The sequence below is a fragment of the Bos indicus x Bos taurus genome, chromosome 3, assembly GCF_003369695.1.
Source record: "Bos indicus x Bos taurus breed Angus x Brahman F1 hybrid chromosome 3, Bos_hybrid_MaternalHap_v2.0, whole genome shotgun sequence".
Taxonomy (NCBI): domain Eukaryota; kingdom Metazoa; phylum Chordata; class Mammalia; order Artiodactyla; family Bovidae; genus Bos; species Bos indicus x Bos taurus.
The window spans coordinates 45,701,091-45,727,294 of NC_040078.1; the positions used below are offsets into that span (position 1 = coordinate 45,701,091).

At 34.5% G+C, this 26,204-nt stretch overlaps 1 protein-coding gene across 1 annotated transcript in view; it reads left to right on the plus strand.

Moving 5' to 3' along the window:
• DPYD (dihydropyrimidine dehydrogenase) overlaps positions 1 to 26,204 on the plus strand; it is a 923,891-nt gene that overhangs the window by 106,862 nt on the left and 790,825 nt on the right. The window contains exon 3 of the mRNA XM_027536430.1: positions 6,198 to 6,280. Within this exon, the coding sequence (XP_027392231.1) occupies positions 6,198 to 6,280 (83 nt within the window). The remainder of the gene's footprint in view (positions 1 to 6,197; positions 6,281 to 26,204) is intronic.

Genomic DNA, 26,204 nt, shown 5'->3' on the forward strand with positions numbered 1-26,204 from the left:
CATACATTGCTTTCCATCAGTGGTTGAACTGGGAAACAACAAGAATGAGATTTAGAATCAGTCATCCTGAGTTTGAGTATTAACTTTACCATAGTCATACATTTTGAATATATTTAACATGAAAACAGTTTGAGTTGGATGGGAAATTATTTGGAATGAATAATCCAAGTTAATGAATATTTATGTTTTTCTTAATACTTTTAAGCTTGTATTTCATTTTCATCCATCTATTCCTGTTTTATGTTTGTAATAGCATTAGAAAGAAACAAATCAAACCAAAAAGGAATTAGCTAAATAAGTAATAGCACATGGATGCAGTGGAGTATTATGCAACTCTAAAAGTGGTATCATGAAGTCTGTTTAGAATCATGAATAGATACTGCTACTGCTAAGTCGCTTCAGTTGTGTCCAACTCTGTGCGGCCCCAGAGACGGCAGCCCACCAGGCTCCCCCGTCCCTGGGATTCTCCAGGCAAGAACACTGGAGTGGGTTGCCATTTCCTTCTCCAATGCAGGAAAGTAAAAAGTGAAAGTGAAGTCGCTCAGTCATGTCCAGCTCTTAGCAACCCCATGGACTGCAGCCTACCAGGCTCGTCCGTCCATGGGATTTCCCAGGCAAGAGTACTAGAGTGGGGTGCCATTGCCTTCTCTGTGAATAGATACTAGTTATCTGTTATTAAGTCTGAATATATGAAACTTCAAAAAGTACACTGCAAATATTATATCACTAGTAATTATGTTTGGGTCTTTTTATGCATTCACTTAAGTAGCATTCAAGTGGTATTATTTGAGTAGCAGTTGTACACAGTAGGTTAAATATAGAAAATATATGTAACTGATTTTATTACATGACTTTATTTTCTTTTACTGCTTTGTGTACATCCTTATACCTCTTTTGTGAGTGCAAGATTTAAAAAATAAAACTTATTGGAAGCTTTTTTTTGGACAATTTGAAATAGTAGAACTTTCGTGAACTCATTGGCAAATAGAGGAGGCAGAAATCTTATTTTGTCAAGGTCATATTTAATATAAAAAACAAATGTTGGAAAAGTATATTTCTGTCTTAAATTTCTTTTGTTGCTATCTATTATTTTGTTGCATTCTATTTTACAAAGCACATTCAATATAGAATATACAAATACTTCAAAAACTTTTAAAAAATCTCTTGATTTTTTTTATCTTGAAGTAAAAAAAAAATGTAAACATATAACAAAAACCTTGGGAAATATTGAAAACTATAAGTAAAAAAGATGTCCTTTTTTATTTAACATTTTGAGATAATCTGAGTTATTCTTGCATTGCTAGTCTTTTTTGGCTTTGCTTGTTTGTTGGCCATAATTGTGATTGTATCATACAACATGTTCAATTCAATAGTGTCTTTTTAAAAAAGGTACTCAATATCACACATTGAGTATGTCCACCTAAACAGCATTTATAATTAATGCATAATATCCTTTAAATTTAAAGTGCTCTATTTAACCATTTTTTCATTATTGAAAATTTAGAATCCTCCCCAATATTTCACTGTCATAAAAATCCTGCATTGACCACACCTATAAATGTAAAACTCCTTAAAAATATTATTGTTCCCATAGAATATTTGAAATGGCACTATAATCTGTACAGTTTGAACTCTACACGCCCTCTTGCTTTTCTGCCCTGATATCCAGTATTAGGCAAAAGACTGGAAAAGTCTGGTTTCTAATTTAGAGGCCTAGACTATACATTTTATCTCAGAAGTACTGGGAGTGTTCTTCAAAGCCAAGCTAATTCAATAATTATGTTATTTATCTTTGCAATTATAGTCAAATAAGTGTCATTCTTTAAGACTATCACTGTATAGAGAAAAAGTCTGTAATTTAGTTAGGGAGGTATCAAAAGTTTATCAGGGTAAGTTACAGAAATTTGATCTTTATTACAGAATTTTAGTAAATAATAAAATGTTATTTCACTATTATTAGCTGATAGCTAACATTTACTATGTCAGATACTTTGAACTTCTTATCTGCCTTTTTTTTAAAACAGTAGTGATAATACTGTTGCATTGTGATTCCTTCACCAGAATTCAAACTATCTTTTAAAAGTGTCTTATTGCAGTATCACATTTGGAAAAGTAAACAGATCCTAGGTATTCAGGTCCATGAATTTTCACAAAATGAAGTGCCCTAGAAGACTCTTCTGCCTCTTGTAGTCACTCTACACTGCTTTCCAACTGATTAGTCTTGCCTATTTTTAAAATAACAGCTTTACTGATGTATGCACATACCATAAGGTTCACTCTTCAAGTGTATATAAATGGGTGGTTTTTAGTATATTCAAAGTGTTGCTCACTGATTGTCACTGATATCAGAACTTTCACGTCGCCAAAAAGAAACCTCGTTACCATTAGCAGAAATTCCTTCCCTCTCAGCAGCCACTGGCAACCACTAATCTCCTTTCTGTCTCTATGGATATTCCTGTACTGACATTTTATATAAATGAATTGATGCAATGTGGCCTTTTATGTCTGGCCTTTTCACTTAGCATAATGTTATTAAAGGTCATCATGTACCAGAACTTTACATCTGAATAGAAATATCATTATATTGGCATACCGTATTTTTTATCCATTTATCATTCTATTGACTTGCAGTTTTTTACTTTTTGTCTTCTGTTGTGAGTAATGCTGGCATGAACATTTGTGTGTGTGTGTGTGTGTGTGTGTGTGTGTGTGTGTGTGTATGGATATATGTCTTGATTATTGTAGATTTATAGTGATTTTTGAAATTAGAAAGTATTAGTCCTTCAACTTTGCTCTTCTGTTTTTAGGAAGATTTTATCTATTCTATGTTCTTAATATTCTGATAGGAATTTTAGGATCAGCTTATTAAAGTCTGCAAAAAAAAAGTCAGCAGGGATTTTGATAGGAATTGTGTTAAATCTTTAGAGTGATTTAGGGGGTAGTACACCTTAACAATAGTAAGTCTTCTACTCCATGAACATAGGATGTCTTTCCATTGATTTTGGCCTTTAATTTTTTCATGATGTTTGTACTCAGTACCCAAGTCTTAGGCTTTTTTGTTGTTGTTAAACATTCAGAAATATTTTATTCTTTTTATGTTCTTATAAATGGAATTATTTTCTTATTTTTGGAATATTCACTATAGCTTTGTTTATTTTTGAACTTCATGTAAGTGGAATAATTTTCCTGTATGCTCTTTTGTATATCATTTAATTTAATGCTTGTGAAATACATCCATGTTACTCCACATAGTCATAGCTTGTTCATTCTCATTGCTGTGTATTTTCCATTGTGTTAATATAGCACATTTGATTTGTATGTCCCATATTTATGTACGTTTGACTTTTTTTTTTTTACAGTTTTGGGAAATTTGGTAGTGCTACAATTAACATTCTCATATATGACTTTAGGTGAACATATTATAATATATATTTGTTCTGGGTGTATTCCCAGACATGAATGTTCAGCTTTTGAAAATGCAACCAAAAAGCTTTATAAAGTGGTTGTAACAATTTGCAGTTTAGTTTTTAAACTATAAAAGCACTTTTGTATCATCTATCTTTTTCATTTTAGACACTTCCAAAATGTGTGTGATATCTCATTTTTAAAATTTCATCTTTCTCATAACTAATACTGTTGAGGATTTTTAAAAAAGATTAGTTATTTGTGATATAGTGTCTATATATATAGGGTCTCTGGTATATAGAGTCTATGCAAATCTTTTGCCCATTTTACATTGAATTATCTGTTTTTTTCATACGTACATGAAGGCATTCTTTATTTATTATAGATATAAGTAATTAAAGCAGTGTGATACTGGCACAAGAAGAGCAAATTAAACAGTTGACCATTATGGACTCCAGAAACAGATCCCATGTATACTGTATCTTACTTCATGGGAAAGATGAATTAAAGTGGGGGAAATGATGGTCTTTTCAATCAATAGCACTGATCTAATCACTGACCTATATGGTGTGATTTTGTTACGTACTGTATATAAGTATCAATTCCAGATGAACTATTCATCTAAATGTAAAATGAAAATAATAGAGCTCTGTGGAAAAAATATAAGAAAATATATTTATAACCTTGAGGAAAATCAAAGATTTCTTAAATAGGACAAAAATAGCACTAATCATAAACCTAAGCAATAATAAATTGGGCGTTTTTAAAATGATGAATGTATGATAACACATTTACAGGAGGCTTGGAAAATACAGAACAAAATTACATATAGTTCCACTATATATGACAACTAATTTTTAAAGTAGATAAATTAAGATTTTTAATTGGAGTTTCAATATAAAACTCTCAAAAATTAATAGAATCAATATACAGAAAAGTAAAAGGATATGTGGTGGTTTAGTTGCTCAGTCGTGTCCGACTCTTTCGACCCCATGGCCTATAGCCTGCCAGGCTTCTCTGTCCATGGGATTTTCCAGGCAAGAATACTGGAGTGGGTTGCCATTTCCTTCTCCATCAAAGGATATAGTAGACTTAAAAAGTACCATGAACCAATTCGAGATCATTAAGATTTATATAATTTTAACACAACAGTAGGATACAAATTCTATTAAAGTTCCCATAGATTAAATATAGATGCTGGAACATATTCAGGGACATAAAAGAAGGACAAGGTGCAAAAATTTCATAGTATGAAGGTATTGAAATCACACATAGTCTGTTCCCTTATCACCAGGGAATTATGTTAGAAATCAATACAAAAGATATTTGGAAATAACCCACATACTTTCAAGTACAGTGTGACATTTACCAAGAGAGATCTTTGGCTTAGCCATTGAAAGCCTCAATAAAGTGTGAAGACTGAAAAAACACAGAGCATGATTGCAGAAAAGAAAGCATTTAAATGAGAAATTAATATCAAAGATATTTTAAAAACCCATGTATTTGAAAATTAAATGTCTACTTTTAAATGGCATATGTATCTAAGAAGAAATTGGGCCTCTTTAAAAATAAGAAATTCTCTTTAGGAAAAGATACTATTAAAAAGTGAAAAGAGAAGGCACAGAGCAGGAGATATTTGCAACTTACATATCCATAAAAGGACTTTTATTCACAGTTCAAGTTATTTTAGGTACAATTTTGTGATTTTTCAAGATTTTCATTATAAAACATGCCTCTGTGTTAAAATGAATGTTTTCCTTAATTTGGCCAATCTAAAAAAATCAAAGCACGATCATATTGATATATATATATATATAAATGGGTTTTAAATCAATGAATACTTACACACTGAATATTGTTAATCTAAATTCTGTGTTCTTGTAAAATCCAGCATATTTATTTACAATTTAAATAGAACACACTAATGTTTAAAACTATATTAGTTTTTTTTTCTTAAATTAACTAAAATGTTAATTAAGTCCAATTATTTTATTACCTAAGTACTACTAAATTATATATGAAATATAATGTGCCAAAGATTCATATGGATGCACTTTTTAGGCTAAAATTTAATCTTGTACATTATGTTCTCATAGCTTATTAGGATCATGTGAGATTAAGTTACTTTTACATATAAAAATATTATTAAAATTTTTAAAAATCTGTTAAAAAATTCAGTCAGTATTGCTAAGAGCTTGATACTGTGTCACTTGATTTTAATGATTGGACTTATTTTCAAATATATGTACATATGTATATTTGTGAACAGTTTGTATTTTTGTTATTTAAAGATCAATTTAAAATTTTTTGATTTCAAAATGTTTGAACTTTATTATTATATTATGCTTGGGCTTTATCTTTCTGTTTTCAGTAAATACTAATATTTTTAGAACTGAGTATTTATCATATCCAGTTTAATATGATTTCAAACTTTATTGGCTTTCTTTTAAATTACAGTTGGTTTTGATATACTTAGATTATTTTAGAGAACTAATTTTTTAACTTCAAAACTCTAGAAGTTGTACTACTTTTATGTAATATTCATTTCTCCTATTTAGCCAGTTTTCAAAAATTGATAAGACGAATTCTGTGACAGCTGTATCATAAGACGTTTTTATTTTGTTACTGTTGAATTCACACTGTCAATTTTAATGAATCCTACCCAATTAAAGTGGTGTACATATTTTTTGAGTCCATAATCAATATAATCAATTATATGTTTACATAATTGCATAGATATAATTTTATCTCTGGATGTTAGAGGACTAATGCATTTTTCTAATATGTTACAGAATTGCGAGAAGCTGGAGAATAATTTTGATGACATCAAGCACACGACTCTTGGTGAGCGAGGAGCTCTCCGAGAAGCAATGAGGTAAGTCTGAGTCACCATAGCAACAGTCACAGATGTGGTAAAGAAAAAGTCATTCTTCATTATTGGGGGAACAAATGAGTTCATTGCCACCATTCAGCTCTGTTCTCTAAGGTATTAATTTGTCAGTGGAGAGACTTCCCTTGAGGCTCTACTTTGGTTTTGAAGCAGCATAAATGTTAAGCCTCAGTGCACAGTAAAAAATGTAAATGTTTAATTTGTTACTTAAAATGCTTAAGGGGTGTCTTGTTTTATATTTATACTAAACTGTGTGATTGAATTGAAATATTGTTCATCTGCATTCTGCTTGTATAAAAAATAAATAGTACAATGGTGTTTTAACTGAGTAGAATTTCCTCCTAATTAATATTTAATTAAAAAAGAGATATTTAAAATTTCATATTCTATTAGATTTTATAGGATTATACCATAGTATTTTTAAACCAATGTACAATTTTATACTGTTATAAAGCATACAGATTAACTTTTTTCAAATACAACAGTCTGTAATGAACCTGATTTTTTTTTCTTTTTAACATTCCTATTTCTGAATGTTTTTCTGAAATCTCCCCAAACTTAATACCTTTTTAATAACTTTTAGGAAGCAGTCATCAAATCCATCTGATCAGAATCAATGAAGGCTTTTACTAGACATTGAAAATGTGTGAAGAATAAAACTTAGCATCCTTACAGCTGGAGAAACGACAGCAAATGATGTTAATCTTAAAAGTTCTGAGCTTGAATCTTGGAGTGGAATAATTTCCACTGAACGATTTCTATATATTTGTATAGAAATAGTATATTTACCTTGAATTAGTCTGTGAAACTAAAATTGGTTTTTAAAATATATCTCCTCCTATCATTGCTCATTATATTAGGGGCTTAACTCAAGGCAAAAGAAAGTATTTTAAATAGCAGAAAGGATAAAACCTATGAAACTCCCTAGAATGGTAGTTTGGGTACAATTTTGTTATTGCTGGCACACAGTTACCATATACTTTAGTCTAGAAGCTGCTCTCATTTAGTGACCTCCCTTTTACTACGCAAGCAGCAGGGGAAAGTAATTAAATTTAATAGAAGCTGCCCTCATTTTGAAGCCACTTCTATTTAAAACCACAGGGGGAGGTAATTAAATTTAATGGAAACAGTAGCTTCTACACAAAGATACATGGTACTTCTATATAGATGATTATGATGTCACAAAAAGAGGAATAATATATTACTAGTACTGAGAAATTACCAGCTGGAGCAAGTGAGCCTATTTTATTGTTAATGTCTTTACTAATAAAAAAGGGGGAAAAATAAAACTGAGTTCACAATAGAGAATTTGTATGTATATAGAATGTAGTTGGACATTCTAAGAAAGTTAAAGTTATTGAAAATAGTAATTTAAAAATAAAGAGTAAAATACATGTGGAAAAGGCCAAGGCAGGAGTTGTGACTGAACTGCTGTTTTTCAATATATTCTTTATCCTCTATATAAAACTACCTCAGGTATACATTGAAAGCATCATTTTTATAAATATTTATTATAATAACTTTGAATATATAAGCATAACATCAGTATTTATTTAGAACATTACAGTTACTCTATGTGTTTTTATTTCTGTTCGGTTTGAAGTAAGCACACAGACCCACTGGAAGACAAAGAGAATGCCAATTCTGAAGCTTTGAATAAAAGGCCAAAAACATAGAAAAAATTGCAAAGGGGCATTGTGAATGAAAAATGGATGTGAGTGAGGGAAATACGATGAACAAGGAAAGGACATGTAATTAGTACAGAAAATTTGTCATCAAGGAAAAAAAAACAGAATGAAGTATGGGAGAACTGCATTTGAAGAGATGATTAAATTCTGCCAAATTTTGTAATACTTGTCATTTTAGGAAATACCAGGATATTCTGCTTTTTAAAAAGTAGAGATGAACTAACGAGAAAAACAAGTATTACCTGATTGGAGTAACCTCTAAACCACCCATGCTATGAGATAAAGCAATAGTCTGGGTGAATCAGTATTTAATATATGGCTGTGTAATGTACTTTATTTACATAGGCAGCATATTTTACACACACATACACTCACACTCATAATGTTTAGATTTGCTAAGCAAAATTAAATAATCTAGTTACCAAAAACATTCAATAATATAGCATACTGTGGAGCTAGCAATTTTCAAAAAATTTTTGGGTTTTGCCTTTAGAAAATGGAAGCCTCTAAACAAAAAGTTATAATGTTATATGACAAATAGAATATGAGGAGAATGCATCCAGGGGCAAAAAATTAATTGTTCTCTCATCTGTGATCACTTTTTGTCTTACATGAAGGGTGTCAAATCAAACAAAACCATGGAAAATGTAAGAAACTTGATCTAGGCCTTGAAGATGGCCAAGTTTGTAGCTAGAGGGAAAAGTATTGAGCAGAGGCACTGAGCTGCAGGTGCAAGATGTATTTCAAGAATGGTAAAGTGGTCTGATGTAAAGCAAATTTTTTTTGAGCTTTTTTGAATATGTTTTCCTGCAAAACTCATATAGGAAGCAGTATTTGGTCTGTAATGTCTCTCCTTATATGCCAAGAATCCTTGGATATAAATAAAGCATTTACAAGTTTGGCAGGATTGATGGGAACGATTTAGAATCTCAGAGTATGAGTCGGGGGCAGGGGGCTCTGGGAAACAAGTATGAATAATTTGGCAAAAATTTCAGTTACCTCAGGGGTTGGCCTCAGGACTCTGGTTGAAAATGTGTTTGTTACCATATCCTGGAAGTCAGGCTTCCCTGGTGGCTCAGACGGTAAAGCATCTGTCTGCAATGCAGGAGACCAGGGTTCGATCCCTGGGTTGGGAAGATCCCCTGGAGAAGGAAATGGCAGCCCACTCCAGTACTCTTGGCTGGAAAATCCCATGGACAGAAGAGCCTGGTAGGCTACCGTCCATGGGGCCCCAAAGAGTCAGACAGGGCTGAGTGACTTCACTTTCACTTTAGCGGTCAGTAACATAGAGTCTAGCTTGCCAGGATCAGTTCAGTTCAGTTCAGTTCAGTCGTTCAGTCGTGTCTGACTCTCCACGACCCCATGAATAGCAGCACACCAGGCCTCCCTGTCCATCACCAACTCCCAGAGTTTACTCAAACTCATGTCCATCGAGTCGGTGATGCCATCCTCTGTTGTCCCCTTCTGCCCACAATCCCTCCCAGCATCAGAGTCTTTTCCAATGAGTCAACTCTTTGCATGAGGTGGCCAAAGTACTAGAGCTTCAGCTTTAGCATCATTCCTTCCAAAGAACACTCAGGACTGATATCCTTTAGAATGGACTGGTTGGATCTCTTTGCAGTCCAAGGGACTGTCAAGAGTCTTCTCCAAGACCGCAGCTTGCCAGGATAGATGGTTTAAATTACTTAATTTAAACGAAATTGTGGTTTGGGGGCTTCCTAGATCCAACCAGTCCATCCTAAAAGAGATCAGTCCTGGGTGTTCATTGGGAGGACTGATGCTGAAGCTGAAACTCCGGTACTTTGGCCACCTCATGTGAAGAGTTGACTCGTTGGAAAAGACCCTGATGTTGGGAGGGATAGGGGGCAGGAGGACAAGGGGATGACAGAAGATGAGATGGCTGGATGGTATCACCGACTCGATGGACATGAGTTTGGGTAAACTCTGGGAGTTGGTGAGGGACAGGGAGGCCTGGTGTGCTGAGATTCATGGGTTTGCAAAGAGTTGGACACAACTGAGTGACTGAACTGAACTGAACTGAGCAGAAGGCAACGGCAACCCACTCCAGTACTCTTGCCTGGAAAATCCCATGGATGAAGGAGCCTGGTAGGCTGCAGTCCATAGGGTCATGAAGAGTCGGACATGACTGAGCGACTTCCCTTTCACTTTTCACTTTCATGCATTGGAGAAGGAAATGGCAACCCACTCCAGTGTTCTTGCCTGGAGAATCCCAGGGACGGGGGAGCCTGGTGGGCTGCCGTCTATGGGGTCCCATAGAGTCGGACACGACTGAAGCAGCTTAGCAGCAGCAGCAGCAGCAGCAGGTAGCTCAGTGGTAAAGTATCTGCCTGCCAGTGCAGGAGACTCAGGAGACATGGGTCTGATCCCTGGGTTGGGAATATCCCTTAGAGGAGGAAATGGTAACCCACTCCAGTGTTCTTGCCTGGGAAATCATATGGACAGAGGAGCCTGGTGCACTACAGTTCATGTGGTCGCAAAGAGTCAGACACGACAGCACAGACACAGCAGCAGCAGATTGAGGTTTTTAACAAAGGTGGTGACAAGATTAAAAAGTATGAAGATTCATTTTGATATTTGGCAAAACTAATACAATTATGTAAAGTTTAAAAATAAAATAAAATTAAAATAAATAAATAAATAAAAAGTATGAAGATCATTTTACAGCTTTTCAGAATTTGAATAGGATGAGAAAATACAATGTGGGGATAGAGTCAATCATTCATTATTTAATTAACATTTATTGGGTTTTAGTAATATACCAGATAATGGGGTTACAGATATAAATCAGAGAGTCTCTGCCCCAAGCAACTAATGGCCTAGTCAGGGAGACAGATACAAAAATCAAATGATGTGAAGACTCAGAGCCCCAGTACTTGAGTTGTTTTCCTGTAGCCAAAATTCCATGGCAGTTTCCCTCGTGGCCCATTGGTATGGCATAGCTTGGCTGTGGAGCATTCTTTTTTTCTCACTAACTTTACCTCTGCAGCAGCCCTTGGTGGGCTTTGAGCACATACAATGGTACCCTCCTTCTGAGTGTGTCTAGCCTGGAGATCTTGGAGCAAAACTGGACTGTATGTGACATTTGACATCTTGTAGATGCTGTGTTCGGGTATTATTGAATAGCCCCTTGTTTAAGGTTCTGCTACTTATAAGCTCAGAACAAACAAGTGAGGTCTCTGCCCTCAGTCAATACTCTGTCACCTCATCCAATTCTCTCTGTGGCCAGTCTTTGCCATGCGGTCTTGGACCTGTTCTTTCATCAGTGTCACAGCTGAGCAATTTTTGAGGACCTCTCCTAGACTACTTCCTGGTTCCAGATGTGAGGATCGAATCCTGCGCGCAAGGACCTATCGCCGACTGTTTAAAAAGCATAAGAGGCTACAGTCTAGGTTTTAGATTAGGTTTTAACTCATACTCAGAATGGAAAAAAATAATTTAAAAGCTTGTTTTGGCAGCAAAATAGAGGGTACAGTGAAGAGGGGGAGAGAGAGCAATCAGTGACACCACTAATATAAAGGTTAGAAGGGGGCAGCAGTTCACAGAGGGGGAGTGTCTTTGAGAAAATTAGAAATATTTAGAAGGTAGATCTGATGAAACTTTGTGATTTAATAGCCACAAAAACCATAAACTTGGTTTAATCAGTGTTGCTCTGTTTACAGCCTTTTAAAGTTTTCCTATGCTTGCAGAATAAAGTCTAATTTAGTTGAGTATCCTACTAGATAGTAGAGCCCATGAGGGTAGGAGAATTGCTATTTTGCCCTCCTTTTTATTCTTAGCCTTACCATAGTATTAGCATATAGTAGGTACTTAAAAATTGTTTGTTGAATTTTTTTATAAAGATTAAAAGTAAGAATAAGGACATTTATCAAGGGCAAGTCGAAAAAAGTTTTTTGATTTTGTATTCACCTGTTTTCTTTTCCCTTCCAGTTTTATTGAGTTATACTTTACATGTAGAACTGTATATGTTTAAACTCAAATGTGTTTGAGTATTTGGATATACATTAATTGAGATAGGGAGAGAGAAAAGAAGGATAAAGTAAGATGATTTTGTTTTTCAGATGAATTTGAGATAGCTGTGGCAAACCCATGTGCACATGTGCAGTAGGCAAGAGAATAGACAACTCTGCCACTCAGGAAAAAGACTAGAGATTGAGGGCTGGGATTTGTTAAATATTTTGATATTTGTAGCCATAGGAAAGCGTCTGATTTCCAACAGTAGTGCACTGAATCAGAAAGGAGGCAAGTCTAACCAGATGCCTAATGAAATACTTGGTTTAGGAAAATGTTTCAGAGAGAAATGTATTTTCAGATTTAAAAATTTTAAATAACCTTCTCCTATAGTGTGATGTGCCTGAGACACAAAGGATGGTGGCATTCTTGCCCCATGTTCTGTGGCTCATGGATACATCTAGAGCAGTGCCACTCAGTAGAACTTTCTGCTAACTGGAGTAAAAGACTGCCTCAGTTAAAAAATACCCTCGACTGTTCATTATGACCACCACTGGCCCTGTGTGGTTACTGAGCATTTGAACTGTGGCTAGTGTAACTGAAAATTCAATTTAATTTAATTTTTATTATTTTAAATGCAAATTGTTGCATGTGGTTAGCGGCTCTGGTTTGGACAGCATTGTCCTGGAAGAATGTTTTTGTATTGCTAACATGACATTCATCTTCCTCTCAATGATGGAATTATCAACAAAGGAAAGTCTAGGGAAAGGCTAAACCATGTTCACACATATCACACCTACACATCACACACATTCTCTCTCAAAAAATGAAGAGTAAAAGTAGATCCAGAACATAATAATGGATATAAAACCCAAATTAACAAATAAGATAAGGAGGAGACAGGGTGACTATTACTCTCTGAAGGCATGATTTATATGTTATGTAGAGATCTCTATAGAATTAACAACAAAAACACTCTAGAAATTCATAAAAGAATTTAGTAAGGTGGTCAGTTTTAAGATAAAGATGGACATTTGTGATTTTTTTTGTGTATTACCTATTCTTTGAAGAACGCAAGAGGTAGTTATATTAGACCACCCCAATCATCCAGGACATGTGGAATCACTCAGCAGATGGTCCAAGAGGCAGTTATTTGGCTGTTTAGAAAAACAAATCACCTTAATTTTCACCTCACAGCTAGCTGTTAAAGGAAGTTTCATGTATATTAAAGAGCTAAAGGAAATAAATGAGATAGCCAAAGTCCAATGAACTATGTGAGAGACTATCTCCGAGGTTTGGATGGGAAAAGAAATAATAATCTAAAAAGTTGGGAAATAACCAAGCTTTGATTACATTGAAAGAGCTTCTGTAGATGGAAAAATACAAAAATTTAAAGACATCAGTGTTCTGTATTGCCAAGTGTGTAAGAGATTCAAAAAGATTTAGGAGATCAGTGCTTAATTGGCAGAGTATGATTAAGAAACCCTTAAAATAATCAACTGTAATGGCAAGCAAAATATAAATTACATTTAAAAGTACTAATTTCTTGGTTATTGACATTACTGCAGTTCAGTGCAGATGAGATTTTGAGTGCTGGAGATGGAGTGATAAGAGTCATTGTCCCATTCTCAGAGCTCAGAAAGAGTTGAAATTACTTGTGCACTGAAGGAAAGGAGTATACCAATAAGCAGTAAGAACCTTGAAACAAGCCCCTTTCACATAAATTTAACTTTGTGAAATATGCTATGCACAAGACATAGAAACTGTGTATACCTGTGGCGGATTCATGTTGATATATGGCAAAACCAATAAAATATTGTAAAGTTAAAAAATAAAATAAAATTAAAAAAAAAGAAATTATGGGCAATCTGAAACTATTCCTCAAACTATAACTTACAAATTTAAACAATTAGCTAAACCTAATTGTCTACTATTAAGGAAATAAATAAGAAAATGCAGAAAATGAAGTTTCTAGAATATATTCATATATATGATATATCATAAATTACATACATAGTGGTAAATTGTGGCATATTTAGTTATATCTATATATATAGATATATATATAATATATAAAGATATTAAAATGATCTTTAGGAGAGTGATTTTTAGTGATCCAAGAATCTTCATGTTATAATGTTTTGTGAAAAATGCCAGGAAACAAAACTGGATGTAGCACATGATCTTTATTGAATATTAAAAAAATGAAGAGAAAAAATAGGAGTAAACGTAGTAAAATGGCTACTGTGTCTGGGTGGTGGACTTACATTTTTTTCAGGTGTGTAGCTTTCTGTTCTGAGTTTTCTATAAGCAGAGCATATTATGAATGATTTAGAAAAATAATTAAGAGATGAAAAATTAAAAGAATAAAGTAAGATGAAAATACTACAATAAGTGGCAAAATCAGATTTTAGACTCCAAAACTTGATTTTAGATAAAGGCATGTATTAAATCTTACTTTTTTGTAAGGTTGGATTAAAATAGAAGTGATATGAAGAAAATAATAATGTAGAAGAGAATGCTTTGTCATTTATGAAACATTTAGAAAATGAAGATACAAAGTACTGTAATGTCTGTATATATCATTTCCATTTAATGGTGGATAGTGCTTATTTCAAAGAAAGTACATGTTGTACATAATGGAATTGACTGGAAAACTTCAGTGTGGTTTTATAATGTAGAATACTGTGCTAAGTAAGTTGCTTCAGTTGTGTCCGACTCTTTGTGACCCTATGAACCATAGCCTGCCAGGCTCGTCTGTCCATGGGATTCTCCAAGAAAGAATACTGGACGAGTTGCCATGCTCTCCTGCAGGGGATCTTCCCAACCCAGGGATGGAACCCTCATATCTTCTGTCTCCTGCATTGACGGGAGAGTTAGTGCAGGAGACAGTCCACCTGGGAAGCCCGTAGAGTGTAGAACACTACCAGAAGGGATGTTTTTTGCCTAACTTAGTGAGTCCATTGTAGTTCCATGGCTGTGTGGAAATATTGTACACGATTTTTAAAAATGATGACATAAAAATTTTTTAAAGATAGAAAAAATGTATCATCTCTAAGTGAAATCTCTATAGTATGATAATAGTTGATTTAGAGGTGAAATTCTCAATTTTTTCATCATTTTTTCCCTTATCTTGGTCAATCAACTCTCTTATCATCCAAAATGATTTGGTTTCTATAATATTTTACACCTGTCTTAGCTCCTGTAAAAAATTCTAAATATGAAGGGGAAAAGTGGGAATTTTTTAAAGACAGTATCTCTTTGTCCTCTTTTTACTTCCTGAGGCAGTAGTGGGCATGCATAGTAGAAATAAGAAATTGGAAAGCATTTGAAGTTGAATAACTTGAGAAAATGGAGTGTCAAAATCTTAAAGAAAAGGTACAAATAGAATATAGCTCATTAAGAAAAAATGTTAAAAAGTGTATGAAGCTTTCTGACAATGACTTAATGCACAAAAATATAGATTGGTGAGATCTATGGCTATACCTCTATGGTGAGAATATACATTACATTTTAGAGTACAGACATTGCCAATTAGGGGTTAGTATTTTATTTGCTGGACAAACATATTCAGTGAGAGCTATTACGTTTGGATCATTATTATAGAGATGAACTACCAGGGCATTATATCTCTGAAATCTATTCCTTTTTGCTTAGCTTTGTCACGTGTTAGGAATTCTGTCACTAGATGGTGATGTTGAGTTGCACAGTTTATGTTCTTGCCTTTTTTTCTGGTGTCTGTAATAGTAATTGTAGGTATACTTATGTATCCAGAGTTAAAACTGAAAGTATAACTGTATAAATTAGGAGAATAATTTTAAGAGATACATTCTAAACATCATTTAAGTCAAAAGGTAAAAATCCTTTAAAGCTATTGCTTTACTTTAGACTCATAGACTTTGAAAGGTAGAAGGAATATAGATAGCAATCTAAACTTTTCATTGAAGAGTGAGGTCTGAAGAGAGATTCAAAGACATTAAAAAGAGGTATTTTTCACTTTTTCCCTTCTAGATGTATTAGTTTAAAAGAACAACTTTAATTTAATTTCCTGGTTAATATTTAGTGGTACTGAGGCTGTTTGCCATCTGGTCTAAGGGTTGTGTTACTCCTAGTACTTCGATATTGTTTTAGTTTCTTATTGTTTTATTTACATTAATTTTACACTCCTTGCTAAGCATAATGGTCAAGCTACACTGTTTCTTTAACTGGTATTTCTAAATGAATTGGAGTAAAAGACCATCTGGTTACTAGAGTAATTTTGTCCATCTGAATAAGATTTGAAGATAATATTAAAAGGAGACCAAGCCAGTCAATCCTAGAGGAAATCAACTGTGAATATTCATTGGAAGGACTGATGTTGAAGTTGAAGCTGAAATATTTTGGCTACCTGATGCAAAGAGCTGACTCATTGGAAAAGCCCCTGATGCTGGGGAAGATTGAGGGAAAGAGGAGAAGGGGAGCGGTGGAGGATGAGATGATTGAATGGCACCACAGACTAAGGACATTATTTTGAGCAAACTCTGGGAGATAGTACAGTGAGGACTGCCTGCAGTGTGGAAGACCTGGGTTCAATCCCTGTGTTGAGAAGATCCTCTGGAGGAGGGCATGGCAACCCCCTCCAGTATTTTTGCCTGGAAAATTCCCATGGACAAGAGGAGTCTGGTGGGTTACAGTCCATAGGGTCACAAAGAGTCAGACAGGACTGAATGAGTAAGCCGCGCTGGGAGATAGTGGACAGGGAAGGCTGGAGTGCTGCAGTCCATGGGATCACAAAAAGTTGGACACGATTTAGTGACTGAATAACAGCAATAACTTAACCTTACACTTGCAGATAAGTTGGCATGGGTGTATGTGTACATATATTGTATATGTGTAAATGTGTGTTTGTTTGTATATATATATGTTCATGTATATGTACTCTTATTTCCATTAATTTCAGTTGTTCTCTTTCCAAATCTTCCTGTCTCAGTCAAGAAAACCTTGTGGTGTGATTGCATTTGAAATTTAGAGATCCCTTTGCTTTTCAGATATATCTGTTAGAGTTACAGTTGTATGAATAGCAAGTTTCAATGAAATTCTTCTATGATGGTAAAAAGAAAAGAGGAGCGGGGGAAGAGCAGGCAGCCTAAACACTTATGAAGAGTGAATTGAATGAGCAATTTGGAAAACAAAAATAAGGCATGAGAAAATTTGAAGTGGCATTGAAGAAAAATATAAAATAAAATGAGAAATAATTATTAAAATACTTCTCATGCAATCAGCAGATTGTTTAATGGCATGAAAAGTAAACACAAATTGGTTAAAATACTGAGTACATTATATCATGATATCAGTGGCTACATATGATTTAGTATCAGTAACGTATTTTTGTTTTCAAAGTTTTCAAAACTAAACATAATTATAAAAGCCCTTGTATGTATGTGTGTTTTAACTATATGCAAAGTTTGACCTGTGAAACTGGATGCAGAGGCAGTGTGTAAACTTTCTATTTTAATCCTATTTCTTGATCCTATGGTAATTATAGTTGTCTAAGTGTTTTTCCACTAAATGGATCAGCAGTAATATTTGGAAAGCTCTCCCACCCACCCTCAATGATCAGGTTACAAGAGTATCTTCTTTTCTTCCATGCAGAGGAGAATATCTTGTCTAATTATCATTTCTGTTAGAGAGAGGCACACACTCTAATATGCACATAGTAGATTTTAGAAAATATAAAGACAAAAAGCACACCATCACTTTTTCTAGATACTGGTGATGCAACTACTTTGATAAGCGTTATTTAAATGCAACTTAATAAATATGTTAGGCATTAGAAAAATGATGAATTGCATAAAAATATGTAATTAATTGAATTTTATTATATATTCAATGTAATTAAGTTAATTTGTGTGATATGAATATAAATGTATACACACACTTTACACATATGTGTGCAAATGTGCACATGTGCATGCACACTCACACATACATTGGATATTATCTGTTAACTGTATAACTTAAGAATGTTACTTTCATTCTCTCCAGGGATGAGTAAAAGCAAGATTTGTCGTTCACTTTTAGATGAGCTAGATAATTTAATTTTTTCACCATTCATGGGGAATAGAAGGAATGTTCTATATTAATTTTCACTAATGTTTAATAAATCAAATATATGCTTAATATTAATACTGTGGATTATTTATGGATTTGGTAGCAATTGGGATATATGAATTAGGAACTATGTTGATTTACAATATTTTTCTCTACTTTGAACTTAGAACTTGAATGTGAGAAATACTGATTATGTACTAATCAATTATGAATTTTGTGAAACAGCAGCACAAATAAATCAAACATGGATTAATACAATTATATATTTATAAAATGCATTATAATGTTAGTCTGAGCACTGGTTCTTTCAACCTAGTGCCTATGATGTACTAGACAATAGTTAGTTAAAAGGAATATTTATAGAAAAAAATCAAACTAGTATTTTGACTGTTATTTTATGACAACTTGATACATTTAGAATAAGACCCAAACAAAATATATATTATTAGTATATTCAGTGTTACTATTTATAACAACTTTAGCAACAATATAAATAAATAGTACGTAACTAAGGTAAAAAAAATTGCATTTTTCCCTTAGCAGTAGAAGATTGTGTGTTAAAGATTGGAAAGAAAGGATATAGCTTTTGTTTTGCTGCCAAAGAAAAGTACAGAGCCAAGTCTTACTCTAGAATGTGTACCATTTTAGATCCAGACTTTGAATTAGCAGTTAATAGCTAAAATTATTTAGGAGATAAAAATTGGTACTGTGAGGATTAGCTTTAATTTTAAGTATCCATAATTGAAGTGCCACATTATGATTTTAATGTTATGATAATCTTGTTAACAAGCTGTTGTGTATATACTATCATATTTTAATGTAGTTGCAAAGCTTAAGTAAACCATAAAGTAAATTGCTTTTTGAATCAGGCTTTTACAAGGGGAAAATTAGTGGTTTACATGTTTTGAATACATATTTTGTAATTATAGTTGGCATTTTCTACAACTTAAGAAGAGTAATAGAATGGGTTTATAGATAATTCATTATTGTTTATAAGTACATTGGTTTATTTTGTTATTGCTATTTCTAATTAATTTGGGTTTATAACACAGTAGCTGATTCTATATTTTTTCTGTATCAGTCTTCTCTTCTAGAAGACATACATTGCATTTAGTTTTTCTGCTTATTTCTCATTTATCAGCACGTTACATTTAAAAGAAAATTTATGCCTTTCTTATCTATTATTTCTCCAGATTATTATGTGTGTGTGTTAGTCGCTATTGTGTCTGACTCTGTGATCCCATGGACTGTAGCCCGCCAGGATCCTATGTCCAAATTCTCCAGGCAAGAATACTGGAGTGGTTTGCCATTCCCTTCTCCAGGGAAACTTCCAAACCCAGGGATTGAACCTGGATCTCCTGCATTGCAGGCATATTCTTTTACCATCTGAGCCACTAGGGAAGCCCTAGATTATTGTGATATATACTAAATTCCATCCATTAGGAGTGTTTATGTTGATTTTATTTTTTCAGGGGGCGAGGAAGTATCCCATTTGACAGTTAGTGAAGATAGCTAGTAAGTTAGATTTACTTTTCTGAATTTGTTGCTTCAGTTAACAGTTAACATGATATTTGATAGCCTAAAGCAGAAGTAAGCAAACAGTTTATGTAGAAGTACAGACAGTAAATACCTTCAGCATTTCTAGGTCAAATGGTCTCTGTCAGAACCACTCAGTTATGCTGATATACTGCATTTGCAGCCACATAGACAATATGTCAGCTGACGGGTGTGGCTACATTGTTGTGGCTGTGGTCTAATGAAATTTTATTTACAGAAATTGGCAGCCAGCTGCATCTGTCCCATGATTCATAGTTTACCAAACCCTGGTTAAGAGCAAACTTGACATAGATCAATTAAATTAATATCAAATAATTGTTTGGTATATATGTGATGAATTTGTGACTTTCTCTGGTAGACTGTTACTAAAAACACTATGAAAGTCTTCCAGTTTTATTAATAAGCACTACTTAGAACATTTACTGAGGTGTCATATTTCCCAATTTCTGAACTGTTCCTTGAAATTGAATAAATTACATTTCCTGATTACTCTTACAAGTAAACAAGCATGATTAAGAATTAAATTGCCAATCGCAATTATAAAATCACCAATACGCAGTCAACAGGAGGCGTTGGTATCAATGCCACTGAATCAGTTAGCATCATTTGTTATGTTTGTGGTTGAAGAACCATGTACATGATAAAACAGTATAATGTTACTCTCCAGTTTGATACTAGTTAACCACAGCGTGGTACCAATGAAAATACAACATTGTGATAGTTTAGTTATCAGTTATTCTTATAAATGGGTGATTTAAGAATTTATAAATTCTTATAAATCGTGGCATCTACTAAAGTACATACATGATATTTGATATTTATTGGAAAATATTCATTTTGATGTATTTTTGGTCTATTTAACTCCTTTATAAAGTTTTCTATCCATGGGAGTCTCTGACGAACTGCCTTTATTTGAAAATTTAATATCAATATTTATTTAATAAATCAGTAAATAATGAATAAATAATGAATGAATATTTTTCTTCTCATGCACAAAGATTCAGTGAGATGCTATATGGGATTTCTGAACAGTTTTTTTAAAAAAATGCTCCTGATATTTAAGGTTCAATCTTTCTAATATGTTTCAAGAAACCTCCTAGGAAATTTAGTTAATTTAGTATATGTCCTAACTTTTAGCCCTATAGTTCTCTCCCATTTTAAGGGCCATTACTTTGACTAGCAAATAGAAAAAATACTAGTAATCATTTTATTTAGAAGTCTTCTCTATCAACTTCCATCAAGTTTTAGTGGAAATGGGTGTCATCACTGGACCACAGAGGTGATAAAAGTCGATATCAGTGCTGTGTTTACAAACCAATTATCTTGCCAGTATCTCCCTCTATCTTTGAAGAGAGTTTAGAATAATCTTTTTTTTTTTTTTAGATGGGTAAGAAAAATGATTTACAATAAGGTTAAATTACTTACTGGTATTATATTTGTCATTGTCACATTTTTCCTCTATATTTCATTTCTTCCTTCATTCCCTTAGATGTTGTTTATAATTTCATATTCTGTGAGGAAATATTGCTTCAGACATTTCTCACCCAGGGCTAAGAATTGTGTGGAAATTTAAACAGTTTGGATGAAAAAGCTTTTTGAGGAATTGGATTTCTTTTTGAGATTGAAACAAGGATAAGAAAAATTTTAATTGTAAAGAAATAAATTACTAGTTTTGACATATGATTATAATGAAATGATTTCATATGAACAGAGTATATTAAATAATTTTAAAAGGATTGGTTAACAAGTTTGAACCAGTTAGAACCATTAATTGAAACCTGAGAATCATTCCTTAGACTGGGTCATTCTACTAAAATTAAAGTCTATTTTTATTTGGTAGTAATTCAAAACTTGTTCTGCAATTTATATTTCTTTAGAGTTATTCTGCTTATTTAAAATTTTAGAGTATTGATTGTTCTTTCAGTACTCCACCAAAATATTTGTTTGCTTTTAAGGATTATGATAGGTATTTTTATCAAATATATTTCTATAGATCATATAGTTATCCCAAAAGATATTTTAACTATATAAATACTAAAGCATACTATTTCTAATTTATAGCTAAATGAGCAAACTAAGATTATATATACATGCTAAATTATTAAATGCCTTATTATTTTTTTGTCTGCTTATATAAAACAACAAATGCATTTTAATTATGATGCATAGAAATATATATTTACACACACTTCTAAACAGTCTATTTAGGCTATGAATAAATTCCTTAAGCTAAGTTTTATATTTTATATTTTCATAAGTATGTAACATGGTAGATTATTTGGATTTTACTCAATCCAGGATGATCTGTTAATGTTAGAGTACTCATGTTTTAAAATGGACTTTGCAAAGAAACCCTCAAATTTTGAAAATATATAAATGTTAAACACACACACAATATATGTATATATACACATCACACACACACACACAGAGCCACACTCACCTGCTCCTTGTAGCATAATTCAAATGGAATATCTTTGAAAGTCTTATCACATTATAGGTTTATGTTATGCTCAGAAGTGCTAGTAGTTATCATGTATGTTTAAAAACAAAAGTAGACAACCTTTTTCTGTTCTTTGCTATTCAAATTACTTTAATTATGGGGCCTGCCAAATAACCAGTGTGGGCTGGGTGCCAGAGTTGAGGGGAGAACACTCAATCTCTGCTTTCAGAGAACAGTGCCTGGGGGTAGGTCTCCTAGTAAAAGAGGTGGCTTTTATAAAATGCTTACATAGAATCCAGTAATATACATAAAAATTTGGTAAATTATTAGCATGTATTTATTAATTTTAAAATCATAATGGAAGATTAAGTGATGAGGAGCAAGATGCTGCTGCTGCTAAGTCGCTTCAGTTGTGTCTGACTGTGCGACCTCATAGATGGCAGCCCACCAGGCTCCTCCGTCCCTGGGATTCTCCAGGCAAGAATACTGGAGTGGGTTGCCATTTCCTCCCCCAATGCATGCTGCTGCTACTGCTGCTGCTAAGCCACTTCAGTTGTGTCCGACTCTGTGCGACCCCAGAGATGGCAGCCCACCAGGCTCCCCGGTCCCTGGGATTCTCCAGGCAAGAACACTGGAGTGGGTTGCCATTTCCTTCTCCAATGCATGAAAGTGAAAAGTGAAAGTGAAATAGCTCAGTGTCATGTCCAATACATGCATGCATGCTAAGTTGCTTCAGTTGTGTCCATCTCTGTGCGACCCCATAGACGGCAGCCCACCAGGCTTCTCTGTCCACACAGTATTCTCTAGGCAAGAATACTGGAGTGGGTTGCCATTTTCTTCTCCAGATGAGGAGCAAGAGATGCAGCTAAAAACCTAGAAATAGTCACAGTACAAGGTTGTTGATAAGAAAACAAGCTACCATCAGCAAGGGATGATTTCCTTGGTTTATGAACTTTCAGTTTATATACTCAATGATTTTCTGATTTTGACTACTATTCTTGAAATATAGTGTATCGTGTTTTTATTTGTTATTTAAATTAACATATTTAAGTTAGTAACTACAAGCTCTTTGTATTTGATTAGAAATTAAATGGTATTAGGATTTATGAGGACTATCTATACTTAGAATTATAGTGAGCCTTAACATAAACTTAACAAAATGTGGTCCACTGGAGAAGGGAAGGGAAAACCACTTCAGTATTCTTACCTTGAGAACCCCATGAACAGTGTGAAAAGGCAAAAAGATAGGACTGAAAGATGAACTTTCCAGGTCAGTAGGTGCCCAATATGCTACTGGAGATCAGTTGAGAAATAACTACAGAAAGAATGAAGAGACGGAGCCAAAGCAAAAGCAACACCCAGTTTTGGATGTGACCGGTGATGGAAGTGAAGTCCAATGAGGCAATTGGAAGTGGTCAAACAGGAGATGGCAAGAGTGAACATCAACAGTTTAGGAATCAGCAAAGTAAAATGGACTGGAATGGGTGAATTTAACTCAGATGACCATTATATCTACTACTGTGGGCAAGAATCCCTTAGAAGAAATGGAGTAGCCATCATAGTCAACAAAAGAGTCTGAAATGTAGTACTTGGATGCAATCTCAAAAATGACAGAATGATCTCTGTTTGTTTCCAAGGCAAACCATTCCATATCACAGTAATCATAGTCTATGTGCTGACCAGTGATTGCTGAAGAAGCTGAAGTTGAATGGTTCTGTGAAGACCTAAAAGACCTTCTAGAACAAACACCCAAAATAGATGTCCTCTTCATTATAGGGGATTGGAATGCAAAAGGAGGAAGTCAAGAAACACCTGGAGTAACAGGCAAATTTGGCCTTGGAGTGCAGAATGAAGCAGGGCAAAGGCTAATAGAGTTTTGCCAAGAGAACACACTGGTCATAGCAAACACCCTCTTCCAACAACACAAGAGAAAACTCTACACATGGACATCACCGGATGATCAATATTGAAATCGGATTGATTATATTCTTTGCAACCAAAGATGGAGAAGCTCTATACAGTCAGCAAAAACAAGACCAGGAGTTGACTGTGGCTCAGATCATGAACTCCTTATTGCTAAATTCAAACTTAAATTGAAGAAAGCAGGGAACACCACTAGACTATTCAGGTATGACCTAAATCAAATCCCTTACAGTTATACAGTGGAAGTGAGAAATAGATTCAAGGGATTAGATCTAATAGATGGAGTGCCTGAAGAACTATGTAATATCAAGTCACATGGGCCTTAAGGAGCATCACTGTGAACAAAGTTGTGGAGGTGATGGATATCCAGTTGAGGTATTTCAAATCCTAAAAAATGATGCTGTGGAAGTCCTGCACTCATTGTGCCAGAAACTTTGGAAACATCAGCAGTGGCCACAGGACTGGAAAAGGTCAGTTTTCATTCCAGTCCCAAAGAAAGGCAATGCCAAAGAATGTTCAAACTACCTCAAAATTGAACTCATCTCACATGCTAACAAAGTAACGGTCAAAATTCTCCAAGCCAGGCTTCAACAGTTCATGAACCTTGAACTTCCAGATATTCAAGCTGGTTTTAGGAAAGGCAGAGGAACCAGAGATCAAATTGCCAACATCCCTTGGATCATTGAAAAAGCAAGAGAGTTCCAGAAATACATATTTCTGCTTTTTTGAGTATGCCAAAGCCTTTGACTGTGTGGATCACAACAAACTGTGGAAAATTCTTAAAGAGATAGGAATACCAGACCACCTGACCGGCCTCTTGAGAAACCTGTATGCAGGTCAGGAAACAACAGTTAGAACTGGACATGGAAAAACAGACTGATTTCAAATCAGGAAAGGAGTATGTCAAGGCTGTATTTTGTCACAGTGTCTATTTAACTTATATGCAGAGTACATCATGAGAAATGCTGGACTGGATAAAGCTCAAGCTGGAATCAAGATTTCTGGGAGAAATATCAATAACCTCAGATATGCAGATGACACAACCCTTATGGCAGAAAACGTAGAAGAACTGCAGAGTCTCCTGGTAAAAGTGAAAAAGGAGAGTGAAAAAGTTGGCTTAAAACTCAATATTCAGAATACTGAGATCATGGCATCCGGGCCTATTCAGTTCAGTTTGGTTCAGTCGCTCAGTCGTGTCCGACTGTTTGCGACCCCGTGAATCACAGCATGCAGGCCTCCCTACCATCACCAACTTCCTGAGTTCACTCAAACTCATGTCCATAGAGTCGGTGATGCCATCCAGCTATCTCACTCTCTGTCATCCCCTTCTCCTCCTGCCTTCAATCCCTCCCAGCATCAGGGTCTTTTCCATTGAGTCAACTCTTCACATGAGGTGGCCAAGTATTGGAGTTTCAGCTTCAGCATCAGTCCTTCCAATGATCACCCAGGACTGATCTCCTTTAGAATGGACTGGATGGATCTCCTTGCAGTCCAGGGGACTCTCAAGAGTCTTCTCCAACACCACAGTTCAAAAGCATCAATTTTTCGTCGCTCAGCTTTCTTCACAGTCCAACTCTCACATCCATACATGACCACTGGAAAAACCATAGCCTTGACTAGACGGACCTTTGTTGGCAAAGTAATATCTCTGCTTTTTAATATGCTGTCTAGGTTGGTCATAACTTTCCTTCCAAGGACTAAGCGTCTTTTAATTTCATGGCTGCAGTCACCATCTGCAGTAATTTTGGAACTCCAAAAAATAAAGTGAGCCACTGTTTCCCCATCTATTTCCTATGAACTGATGGGACCAGATGCCATGATCTTAGTTTTCTGAATGTTGAGCTTTAAACCAACTTCTTCACTCTCTTTCACTTTTATCAAGAGGCTTTTTAGTTCCTCTTCACTTTCTGCCATAAGGGTGGTGTCATCTACATATCTGAGGTGATTGATATTTCTCCCGGCAGTCTTGATTCCAGCTTGTGCTTCTTCCAGTTCAGCGTTTCTCATGATGTACTCTGCATATCAGTTAAATAAGCAGGGTGACAATATACCACCCTGACCTACTTCTTTTGCTGTTTGGAACCAGTCTGTTGTTCCATGTCCAGTTCTAACTGTTGCTTCCTGACCTGCATACAGGTTTCTCAAGAGGCCGGTCAGATGGTCTGGTATTTCCATCTCTTTCAGAATTTTCCACAGTTGTTGTGATCCACACAGTCAAAGGCTTTGGCATAGTCAATAA